Source organism: Cavia porcellus, unplaced genomic scaffold (genome assembly GCF_034190915.1).
Source record: "Cavia porcellus strain 051 isolate PalLab524CR breed Dunkin Hartley unplaced genomic scaffold, mCavPor4.1 scaffold_9, whole genome shotgun sequence".
Classification (NCBI taxonomy): Eukaryota; Metazoa; Chordata; class Mammalia; order Rodentia; family Caviidae; genus Cavia; species Cavia porcellus.
Genome location: NW_026947492.1, coordinates 9,142,856 through 9,155,048, shown reverse-complemented (window position 1 = coordinate 9,155,048; position 12,193 = coordinate 9,142,856). Strand labels below are relative to the sequence as shown.

Below are 12,193 nucleotides of genomic sequence, written 5' to 3'. Positions count from 1 at the left end.
AAAGACCTATAAAATGTTTATAAAATAGTAATTAACACTTTCCCCTTTATGATTAGTGCATTTTTGTTTTTGAAGAATGTCTCCCGTCCTGAGGCCATTATTACTATTTTCTAAAAACTTTATTATTATTTAATGAAATATTTTACAAAAACTTCCTTATTTATTTTCTGTTTTTGCACCTATGGAGTAGGAACTATCTAAGCCTTAATCTTGTCCATCCCCTTTTAAAATTTATTCTTTGAAAGCTACTTTAGCTACCTTAACTTTCTCAGAATATCACCACCTAAATTTTTACCACTCAACTCAAGACATATGAAAATGTAATTTAAGTAATATTTTTTCCTTCCCAAAGCAACTCATACTTTTCTGAAGTCTGTCATTCATGCACACACAACAGAGCTGTATTCTCTACTTGTCCCTGTTTTTTGGTACCGGAAATTGAACTCACAACCTTGCACTTGCCAGGTAGGCACTGTGCCGCTGAGCTGTATCTGTGGCGCTATTTGTCCCCTCTCTGTAATCTGATATAAAGGTTATGTCTCCTGAATGTGCTTATTTTCATAAATCCACTTTATCACAGGCCTTCAACATCCATATCACCTAAGCTAATCCTGTTCTCAGATGGATTTTTTTCATGTCATCTGTCTGCTCCACAAGTCCCAACCTCATTTCCTCGAAGTGTCGCTTATAAACTTATTCGGAAAAGTTTATATTTTGTATGTTTCTTTACATTGATACTAAATACCTAAAAAGAAGAAAATCAAAGAGAATTACACTTCATTGGACTTTAAAACTTGCTGAACTACAAACACTAACAAGAAAGCAAAAAAAAAGTTCATAGAATAAAAAAAAATGGTTGAAATGCATGTCTCTAATAAAAGACATATCCAGAATACACACACACACACACACACACACACACACACGTATATGTATATATACAACTTATACTCATTGGAATGGCTTAATAACTCAGAAAATTAAGCATAGAGTTACCATACCACCTGAGTATATAAGCACTCCGAAGTATATATCCAAGAGAAATTAAAATGCTTTTACATAAAAAATTTACCTGTGTTATTCATACAGGCGAGGAGTAGAAAGGTGTCCAATAAACAAATATAATGTGGTGTGTCCATATCATGGAATTTTATTCAAAAATAAAAAATAAAATATTGATACATTTTGCTACATTATAAATCTTGAAAACATTACAATAAGTGAAAGAAGCCAGTCACAAAAGACCAGGTATGGTGGCGCATGCCTATAATCCCAGCACTCAGAAGGCTGAGCCAGTAGGATTGCTGCGAGATACAGGCCTGCCTGTGTTCCATAGTGAGTTCAAGGCCAGCCTGAGCCACATAGTGAAACCCATGTCAAAAAAACCAAAATCATATATTGCATGAATTCACTCATGTGAAATGTCTAAAATAGACAAGTTCATAGAGATGGAAAGCAGAGGAGAGAATGCCAATGCCTGGTACCAGAGTAGGTACAAACAGGGAGTGCCTGCTGATTGACACAGGATTTCCTTCTGAGGTGAGAAAAACGTTCAGAATTCTTACAACTTGCACAGCTCTGAATATATTAAAACTACTAACAGTATAATTTCAATGAGTAAATTTAATGGAATGTGTAAATATATTATAGTTTGTTTATCTCAATAAGACTGTGGAGGAAAACATAAATAAAAGCAGTCTGTGAGTGGAACAGTGCTGAAATTGTGTCCAGACCCAATGCTTCTTGTTAATTTGTATTTTGGGGAAGAAAAGAAAAACAGAGGCCTGCAGAATGAAGTTGAAGTTCCTCATTCTAAAAATCTACATCTCATCTGACCTGATGCTACTGTGCACTTTTTTTTTTTTTTTGACAAGATTTCACTAAGCAGTTCAGACTGGCCTTAAACTCACTTGGTAAGCCCGGCAGGCTGACCTCAAATTTGCAGTGATCCTCCTGCTTTAGGCCTCCAAGTGCTAGGATTACAGGTGTGCACCGTCCCCCCACTCCCGCCCAGGGCTACTGTGCACCTTCCTGCCATGGAACCTAGATGCCTGGTATCACACCCAGGGCAGTCTGTGTATTGTCCCTTGAGTTTAGCAGTCTGGCTCTGTGTGAGGCCCTTGTTTATGCTTTCCCTAGCCCCCCACCATTAGAAATCCCCTTCCACCTGCTGCTCCAAATCTTGGGTACTCAACTAAGTTCTGCCTGGAGTTGTTCTCTAAGTTCACGTCTTTTATACCTTTGGTCTGTTTATATGTACGTTGCTGCACCCCTGCAAGAGTTCTATACATGCATGTTAAATGAATGAAGGAAAAGACGAACTTTTTAGCTGGGTGTGGTAGGGCACACCTGTAATTCCAGCCAGCACTTGCAGCTGAGGCAAGGAGATCTTGCAAGTTCGAGACCAGCCTGGGCTACAAAATGAGCTCAAGGCCAATGTGAACTGTCTCAAAAAGGACCCCCCCCCCCACTTATTTAGAGCTCAAGACCAGTGTGAACTGTCTCAAAAAGACCCCCCCCCACTTATTTAGATACTTGCAAAAGAGACATTGAAAATATGAAATTTTATTAAATAAATAATGAAAGATACTACAAATAAGAGTAGCTCCAAAGCCGAAATAAGTTGTGCAGCCCTTGAGTGGAAGTAGGATTTTCTAGGTGTAAGGTAACAGACCAAACTGGGATTTTGAGTCTTTCTGTAGCTGCTTCTTTGGTACTTCTGATGCAGCCCAGGGAGATTCTTCCTCATTCTCTTTGCTCCATCAGTTTAATCTTTCCATTTCTAACTTGGGTGATCTTTACATTTTTTTTTAACTGTCTGTGCCCATAGATAACTAATAATAGCGAAACTCTTAGTAATTCTTCCGTATCTGCCTGTTGCCCACCCACCCCAGGCTCTCTCTGCTTCCTACACACATCCCAGCATTCCCCCACTGCTTCTCTTAACTACCAGCAAAACCCAAAATAGGTTAGTCTGAGTTTTAATTGCTTTTATTTTTTTCTTCCAGTTCTTTTAAAATGTGTAACAAAATGCCCCAAAGATAGGCAGATGAGAGAATAAAGCAGAGATAGTCTCCCCATCCCCGTTGTTCAGTCCTTGAAATATTGATTGGGAAGAACAGAACTTTCAAAGTGAATGTAATGTTAGTATATGTTAATGATTCGAGACTTCTGCATGGATAACTTAAATTTTTGGAAGATGTTATTATAGCTGAGTGAATGAGGAACTAGCCAGAATTTTAGCTTACAAGCTAGATGCAAGGTAGGCATGGAGGTGCATGCCTGAAATCCTAGCACCTGAGGTGCTGAGGGAGGAGGATTGCCAGGAGTCCAAGGTCAACCTGAACTGTCCAGCAAGACAGTCTCCAAACGAAACAAAACAAAACAACCACCAAGACAGACAGCAATAGAGAAGATTAATGCACTACTTTATCTTATAAAGAGCTACTATTTGGGAAGATAAGATAGAAGTACACAGAAGGCCACTGTTAATTTGTAATATGTTGAAAGGAGAAGGTGAGCCAGATCTGTTAGGTTTGGTAAATTAAAAAATTAGTATACCCTAGGCTCATTAATTGAGGGAACATACATTTAATGGGGGAAAATACCATAGTAGAGAATAATAATTTTTTTTTTTTTGCTTGAATGTGGGACACACACACAAACACACAAAAATATAAAGGGGAAATAGAGTAACAGAGGAATCCAGAGAAAGCAGGAGATACTTCTTATAAGGGATTCAGGAGGGCTTCACAAAAGTGTCATTTGTTGATGAATGGGAGTGCTCCTTTTCTCACAGCTGTGGTAATTCTAGTGTGGTCTGTCCCTTCCAGCCCCTTGTGATCAGTAAGTTAAGTTTAGAACCTTGGGAGGTAGAGGTTGGAACAGCAGGTCGGCTGCCACTGTCAGTATGAGAGGGGCCAGGAGCCAGATTCTGTGAGAGGGCTGGCTCAGTGATTTTATTGCAGGTTAATTTTGTGACCCTTTCTTGAGTTTCTGCTATATATTCAAACCACAGTAAGGAAGCTAAAATAAATAAAACTGTCTGTGTCTGTTCCATTCATTAGCTCTTGGTATAATGCAAGTAAGGTACGGTAATTGGAATGTAGAGGTGTAAACAAAGAGATTTAGAAACACAGAAGAGGAAGCCATTGAAATGGTACTTTTTGCTGGAAATCAGTGAAAGCTTCATAAAGGAAGTAGTACTTGACTGATCTTTGGAAATGAGTGATTAGAGGCAGAAAATAAAGGAAAAGACTTGGCGCAGAAAGGAAATAACATAAGAAAGGCATATAAACACAGGATATAATAGTCTATTGATACTAGACTGGCTGGGGATGAGTTGGAAAGGAAGGCTGCCTAGATCATGAAGTACTTCAACGTGGAGAGAGTAAGACTTCTACACGCAGAAGGGAGCTTCTAGATATTTTCAAGGAAGGATGTAACAAGGTATAATTTGTGTAACATTTACTGTGCTGTGAATGGATGGCTTAGAGGGGAATTAAATGACACAGTCAGCAAACACAACATTAGTGTAGGTCAGAGATCAGAAGAGTGTGAACTGCAGTGGTAGGAATAGAGCTGGAGATGAGAAGATGAATTCACGACCCGGGGCGCAAGTGTTCCTGGGTAGCTTGTTTCTCACGAGGCAGCTTGCAGCTAAATGTTACTGGGTTCCCGATAGCTCACCTCTCCTTTGAAACTGGATCCCAGGTTCTTGCCTTAAGCAAAGAATTGAATGGAAAGGGCAAAAAGCAGTGACAAGGTTTATTCAAGAAAGCAAAAATGAAGAGTAGGAGAAAAACTGGCTCTGAAGAGAGAGCTTGGGCCACGTAAATAGAAAAAAGGGCAAGAGCAAAGATGAAAGTACACGCGTCATCCGGGAAACACAGGTGGGCCATCATGGAAAGCTGTGATAGCAAGGCCCGCATGGGGGCAGTGTGTCCTCCTACAATGTCTAAATCTCGAAGAAACTCACAAGAACTTGTACATATGGGTGCTGAGATTCTATGTCTCGGGCTGAGGTCACATCTCGGCGATCCTATTGAAGACCTGGCTTGAATTCTCATGCAGGGCTTTGGGAACTGTTCTGCACATGTCTGGGACCTTGTAATCTTCTTCAGCCAGCTTTCCCACACCCTATTCTATCCCAGAAGCTGTAAGAGTGCTGTTACCAACTTGAAATAGGAAATGAGAAGGCAAAGGGAATTAAAAATGGTACCAGTGTCTTAGTAAAGAGATACAGTGCCATTCATGAAGAGGGAAGAACAGATCTGATTTTAGAAGATGGTGGGTTTCTAGCCTGTCCCCCCACCCCTGCCCACCAGTAGATACCATTTTAGAAGTTAATTCTAGGAATTTAACAGGATATTGAAAGCTGTTGGAACCAGAAGAGTTAACCCTGAGGAAATACGGAGCAAAGACCAGCAGATGTTTTCGTCAAAATATCTTCTGTGTTGCTGGCTGTGGTGATGCATGCCTGGTACCTGCAGTCCCAGGACTTGGGAGGCTGAGACAGGGTCACTTTAGATGCAGAGTTTAAGAGTAGCCTACATAACACAGTTAGAATGCACACAAAAAGATGAAACAGGTCTTGTAGGAAGAGGATCAGCAAAAGCAGGTACTTGTCAACAGGAGACTTGTCAAACTAGAAAGGAAATAAAAGTTTTAGGGAGTGGTAGGTGCTCAGCTTTGGGGGATGCTGGTTGCAGGAAGTGGTATGCCCAGGGAAAGAAGGGATTCCTGTGGACGCAGGGAGTCCAGCCTGTCACGTGAATTACTCAGAAATAAAATTACAGTATTTATTTGTCAGGAATTTCCATCCTTGCTCATTTCCCTAGTATTCCCGTGATTCACTCTCCTCTCATCCACTCCCTCTTAGAATAATGAGGGGAAAGGGTTGAAGTGAAAATGTAAATGTTCATGGTTCAGTTTATGACTAAGGTTGTATTTCTTTGTTTTGAATATGCCATCTTAAAGATAATCTCACTTTGTCTATACTGACGCGGATGTGTTCTTCGCATGAGCCATCCAATTTCAATTTGGGGCTTAAAGGAACAAAAACACTCATCTCACTTTGCCTAGGCTTATGAAGAGGACAGTATTGGTCTTGCTGACGTAAATCAGCCATGTTTACTTTAGCTATCCAAGTAGCGTTTGCCTTCCAGCTCATCTGTGTGTCTGTTTCACTGTTTACTTAAATTCAAGTGACTGGCTAAATACTTGCTAAGCATTCTCTTTTTGCACATGACATTCAGACCTAATGGTTTGGGACCTTTACTGTAGTGACCAGACCCTAGTACTTGCTGGGTTTGATAACATTAGTTGTGTCCATTTGCCCTTCTAGATTTTGGCTTCAGTAACCTCTTCACCCCTGGGCAGCTGCTGAAGACCTGGTGTGGCAGTCCTCCCTATGCTGCACCAGAGCTCTTCGAAGGAAAGGAGTATGACGGGCCCAAAGTGGACATCTGGGTAAGTGACCGTCTTCACTTACACCTCAGCCTCCCACCACCAGATGGTGCTCTCCTTCCTCTAGAGGCCTGCGCTGCACCGTGGGCGGAGAGTGTGGTCACCTGTTCTTCTGTTCCAGTCCTTTGTGCAGCTGCCCCTCTAGGCTCACCTTATGGCTGAGCCTTGAGTTTCATGCCAGTCCTTTGCATCTGCAGGAATTACTCAAGGCCAGCATGGATTTGTGCACTCACTAAGAACAGAGATTCTTCCCTTGCCCTAAAGATAAATACTGAGAATTAGAGTTATTGCCTCAAATTCATGTCTGGAGGAAAGTGTTAATTATTCCAAAGGTGATTGGCTTGTTAATACTCCAATTAATCTTGTAAAAAAGAAGAAAAATTTTGCATATTGTAATGTGTGCTTACATTATCTTCACACACACACACTGTAATAGCCCGTTTTGTTTCCTCTGATGTGATTAATTGTTCACACTCTTTGTTTGGGCTGCAGAGTCTTGGAGTTGTCCTCTATGTGCTGGTGTGCGGCGCGCTGCCGTTTGACGGGAGCACACTGCAGAACCTGCGGGCCCGGGTGCTGAGTGGAAAGTTTCGCATCCCATTTTTTATGTCCACAGGTAAGGGGGTCACCAGCACGCAGCTGTGATCAGGTTCATGGAAAGTCAGGGTGCTAAGTTACCCCAGGAATTCAACGATCCATTTTACAAGCTTCTAAGGTCCAGTTTGCTGTCCTGGTGTCTCCACAAGGAAGGATCCATTCAGAACAGAGTATACTGGCTTTGGCATCGGATAGCCCTACCTGTTTTTAAATCTGGGCTTTGAACATTACAAAATCTGTGTGCTCTTTAGTTTCCTCATCTGTAGATTGGCTGAGAGTTTTGTGAAGGCTGTTACTACTATAATGATTCAATTAAGTGATGTATGTAGTCATTCAGCCTATCACATAGTAGCAGTGAAGTAAATACTGCGGCTTTACCTGTGTGTCTGCACCTCTTTTTCATTATAATATGCAAGTTCCATTTGCTGGGCCCTATCCTAGAGTGGTTTTACATACCAAGGAGAAAGCTGGCTTTGCATCTGAGTCTTGCTGCTATTTCATTTCCTACTTCTGTGACAGTTACCCTGAAGATTCAAATAAAAAATATTTTTAAACGAGTGGGCAGTAAGGTAAATAGCTCTTAGAAAAGTTCAACACTGGAAAGATACCAGATACTGAGAAACTGGAGTTTTTGTCACCATTTATATGCATATAAGAGAGCATTTTAGAAACAATACAGAAAATAGTGTAGTTTTACTTAATCACCTTTTATTTTAAGGAACAACATATGTTCACTTTTGGCAGCAAAATATAAGCACACTGGAATTGCATTTCAGAATAAGTCGGTGAAACATGGACTAGATTTAAGTCTCTTAGAATTGAAGACTTGATATATCAGATAATGATAAATTCTGTGAGAAAAATAAGATAGAGAAGGGTTTAGGATAAGCAGGAGGTCCCTGGAAAGACTGAACACACGAAGCCTTGGTCAGCACAGGGTGCAAAGGGCCCCACGTGGGCAGGAACCCCAGGGAGGGAGCCTGCTTCAGTGTTTGAGGGACAGGAAGGAGGCCCGTGTGCTCCAGAGGAGAGGGTGGCAGAGGTTAGAGATGAGGTTAGAACAGTAAGGGGGCTTGTGTGGGGGACCTACATAGTCAGTGTAAAGACTTTAGTTTTTACTGTGTGTGAAATGTAAAGGCTTTGCCAGAGATGCTGTCAGCACTTGAGAGGCAGAGGCAGGAGGATTGCTATGAGTTCTCACAGCCAAGGCTACATAGTGACTTCAAGGCCAGCCTGCACTACACAGCGAGGCCCTGCCTTTAACAAACAAACAAAAAAGTAACTCCAGAGCTTTTGGCCTGAGCACACAAGATAGATTTATTGCTAACTCAAATGGGATAACTAGGGAAGAATACTTATATTTTGTGGAGGTGTTTTAGACATATAAAGTTTTATTTTGTTTTTGTTTTTTAAAATAAGGTCTCACTATGTATTTCAGAATGGTTTCGAACTCACTGTGTAGCCCAGGGTGTCCTCCAACTAGTAATAATCCTCCTCAGCCTTCCAAGCACTAAGATTACAGGTGTGCACCACCACACCCGGTCAGCCAAGTTTGAGGGGCCAGTTAGACATCTATTTTTTTTTTTTCTTTTGTACCAGAGATTGAATTTACAACCTCGTGCTTGCCAATCAGGTGCTTGTGCCACTGAGCTAAACCCCTGGCCCCTAGACATTAAATTTGAGATACTGTGTACTAGTTGAATTTAGGAGGGAGTTATGAGCAAGTATATTTGGGAATCATTAGTGCAGAGATTAAGTACATTTTATACTATGAGATTATTTTTTATTAAGGGAAGAGGTTCGAGGATTAAGGCTCAGAACATATCCAGTGTTTAAAGATGAAGGAAGGTGAAGAGTGAGCTCAGAATAGCTGGTGAGGAGAGCCACGAAGCCTTTTGTCTTCAGGAACAATTGAAGAAAATGCCCCAAGGAAGCGGGAGGGAGGGCTGTAGCGAACGCTGCTAAGTCGGGGGAGAAGACCGGGAGCTGGTGTGCTCCCTGGAACCCTGAAGTCTTTGCTTTCTTCAGGGGCGCTGTGCTGCAGTGGCTGGAGCAAGGCCTGCGGTGCAGAGGTGCGGCTGAGGAGCAGGGAAGGGCCGGCCGAGGGAGTAGTCTCAGTCAGCCCTGTCTGATTGCACCAGAGAAAGAGGCGGAAAAGAGGTCCGGCAGGTTGCTGTGGTCAGCGTTACGGTGATCTTGTCATTAACTGACTGCCTGTCCTTAGCTTTATGTTAACAGCTGCCCGGAATATCTGGTACTTCATCATTACTACCTTGTAAATAGATGTCGTACTTTAGAGTAGATCAGATTCCCAGCGAAACTGAGCAGGCCGTGCGGAGTTTCCACACTCCCTCTGCCTGCACCCCCCACAGCTGCCCTGGTGTCACCATCCTCCACAGAGGGACACGTTTGTCCCAGCTGACAAGCCCAAGCGGACCGCATTATCATCCAGAAGTCACCGTTTCCAAGGGGTCCCTCGTGTTGTGCGTTCTGTGAATTTTGACGGATGAAGTGTCGTGTGTCTGTCATCGCAGTATCATTCAGAGGGCAGTTGAACTGCCCCAGACATTCTCTGGGCTGCACCCCATCACCCTCCCCACATCACTTCTCCCTTTATTGCCCCTATAAGTTTTGCCTTTTCCAAAATACTGTATCATTGGAAACTTACAGTATGCAATTGTTTCAGGTTTGTCTTCTTTCACTTAGTAATAGTTGTGTGAGGCTTATCTGTGTCTTTCTAGTTCACTCCTTGTTACTCTGAACAGCATTCTGTTGTCTGCACATACCGCAGTTTAGTCTCTACTTTGTTAATGAGCATCTCCTGAACAGTAAACGGCTTCCCCATCTGACCCAGGCAGAAATAAGCTTCCGGTCCTCCTCTTGCACCATCACTATAGGGATTGGGTACCAAATACTGTGGATTCAGCTCTCCAGTTCCGTAGCTGCCTCTGTAAACCATATTAGCATCCTCGTGCCTAAACAATAATAAGCTGTATGGATTCTTGGCTCCAGAATTGTCCCTTCTAGAATATTCTCCAAGTCACTGGATGAGTAATCTTTCCAGGACACAGATATAAAAATACACAAAACAGACCACCCACAAAAATCTGATCATATCATTTTCTAGCTTAAACTATTTACTGAGGGTTTTAGAGTTTGCACATTATTTTCTTATACTTGATCTAATTTGAGCGATATAACTGTACTCTGGAATTGGTAACAGCATCATTTTGCTGATGAAGCTTAGGAAGCTGAAGTTTAAGGATATTAGTTGACTTGCTTGAATCCACATGGATAATAAGTAACTTCGTACTCAAATTCAGTGTTTGTTTTGCCATACCACACCGTTACAGAACGGGGCAAGATAAATAAACCACTTCCTCTGTTTTTCCAGTGTCCACAGTACTTCCTGTGAGCAACTTGGATCTTCTCTGCCCTCTGCCCCCACCCCCTCATAGCATGGCCAGGAAGAAAAAAAAGCTCAAGCCATCCCAAAGCTGGCTTCAGAGACTGGATCCTGGTGATTAGTACTTAGAAATAAACTTGCAACATTAAGGGTTTTGAAAGACCTAATATTTATAATGTAGTATAGATTGGTATGAATGCTTAAAGACTCAGAGAAAGCCAACATGACTGTCCTAAATATAGTCACTCTTTAATTTCAGTCTAATTGTCTAAGTAAGAATAAAAGATTTTATAAGATGAAATATAGAAAATGAGAAATAGCCCAAGGTAAGAAATAAGTTGGCCATTGCCACTTAGCAGTAAGATCTCTCCAGCTCTCAGGGACACGCATGATTTGGCATTGCCTGACCTCGAAGGTCTGAGTACCAAGCTCCATCAGTGGACACTGTCCAAAGGGTATGCATAGGAGAAAACAAAACCGTAAGGTTGTTTGTTCTCCTTTTCAATTTAGATAACTGTCAAGTCCCATGAAGTTTCAGGTTCACGCAAAGGAAGTCTAGACTCTGCCCCTGAGCCCTCTTTTTGCTTCAGCTCCTATTTCCGGCACAGTTAAACCTGAGGAAGAGCCTGTCGGGTCTCTGTCACCGCCCTGCAGAAGACAGTGTGCCTCAGGGAAGTCCTTAGGAGCATGATGCTTTCTCTGCTCAAGCTGTTGTCATAGACTGGAGTTGAGTGTGCTGATACAGTTTCCTAAATTAGCACTTAGAGACGAAGAAAAGAGCTATCCTCTAGCTTCTAATCACGTTGAATTCCAGAGTAGCTCCAGCTGTGTAGGAGGCCATGTTCTTCAAATGGATAAAGTTACAGGAATTTTAAGCCTCTCTTCATTCTTGGTAATTTGTGGACTCAGTGTCTTCATGTTGTGGATGGATCTGTCTATGCCTGGTCTATGCCTTCCCTTCATAGATGCCCTGAAACATACCAAAAACATCTGCTTTCAACTTGGAATGGCAGTGGTATAAGCTTGAAAGCTGTATTCTAGGCGGAAAGGGTTTTATACTGCCTAGTTTTATAATTACATGCGTGTCTTTCTCACATCGTCCCACCAGAATGTAAGCCCCTTGATAGCAGTACTGTTTTGCATAGCAACATCTTCTATAAAACCTAACAGCAGTTGGTAGGATGTAAATTTTCAGTGAATAATTTTTGAATGAAAAAGTGAATCATTACTGTTGAATCTTACATGACACTCCTGGGTCACTGAAGTAATAGGTGAGAGAGAGAAACAGAGAGAGGAGAGGGAGAGGGAGAGAGGGTCTGCTTGGGTTATCACGTAGATGGGCAGCTGGTCAAGTGACTGCTAGTTCTTAAAAGCTGTTTTGCTGTACATACAGTTGGTGTCTGTGTCTTAGTTAAAAGATGTTTGGTCCAGATCAGTATTTTTGGGTTATTCTTCTCCAAGTACCCCAGAGAGTGTTCTTTAGGTAAACCCCCGCCTAAATAGAAAAGGAATAGAGAATGAGACTTGCTGTTTTCCTGAGCTGTTACAAAAGATGAGACCTGACCTGGGCACAGATGTCACCTGACGCATTTTCTGACTTGTCCTTTCAATGAGGAAAGCTAGTAATTTAAATTTTTTGACTACCAGGTTAATTCAGGAACAATATTAAAAAACAAACCATCAGCAGCAGACTTCTGAAAGCCCCGTTTGCCATATCCTTCT

The 12,193-nt window shown here is 41.9% G+C and overlaps 1 protein-coding gene across 3 annotated transcripts in view; it reads left to right on the top strand.

Annotated features, from left to right (window-relative positions):
* Sik3 (SIK family kinase 3) overlaps positions 1–12,193 on the top strand; it is a 250,370-nt gene that overhangs the window by 194,909 nt on the left and 43,268 nt on the right. For all 3 annotated transcript variants that reach the window (XM_063255817.1, XM_063255818.1, XM_063255816.1), the window contains exons 5-6: positions 6,347–6,471; positions 6,961–7,084. In XM_063255817.1, the coding sequence (XP_063111887.1) occupies positions 6,347–6,471; positions 6,961–7,084 (249 nt within the window). The remainder of the gene's footprint in view (positions 1–6,346; positions 6,472–6,960; positions 7,085–12,193) is intronic.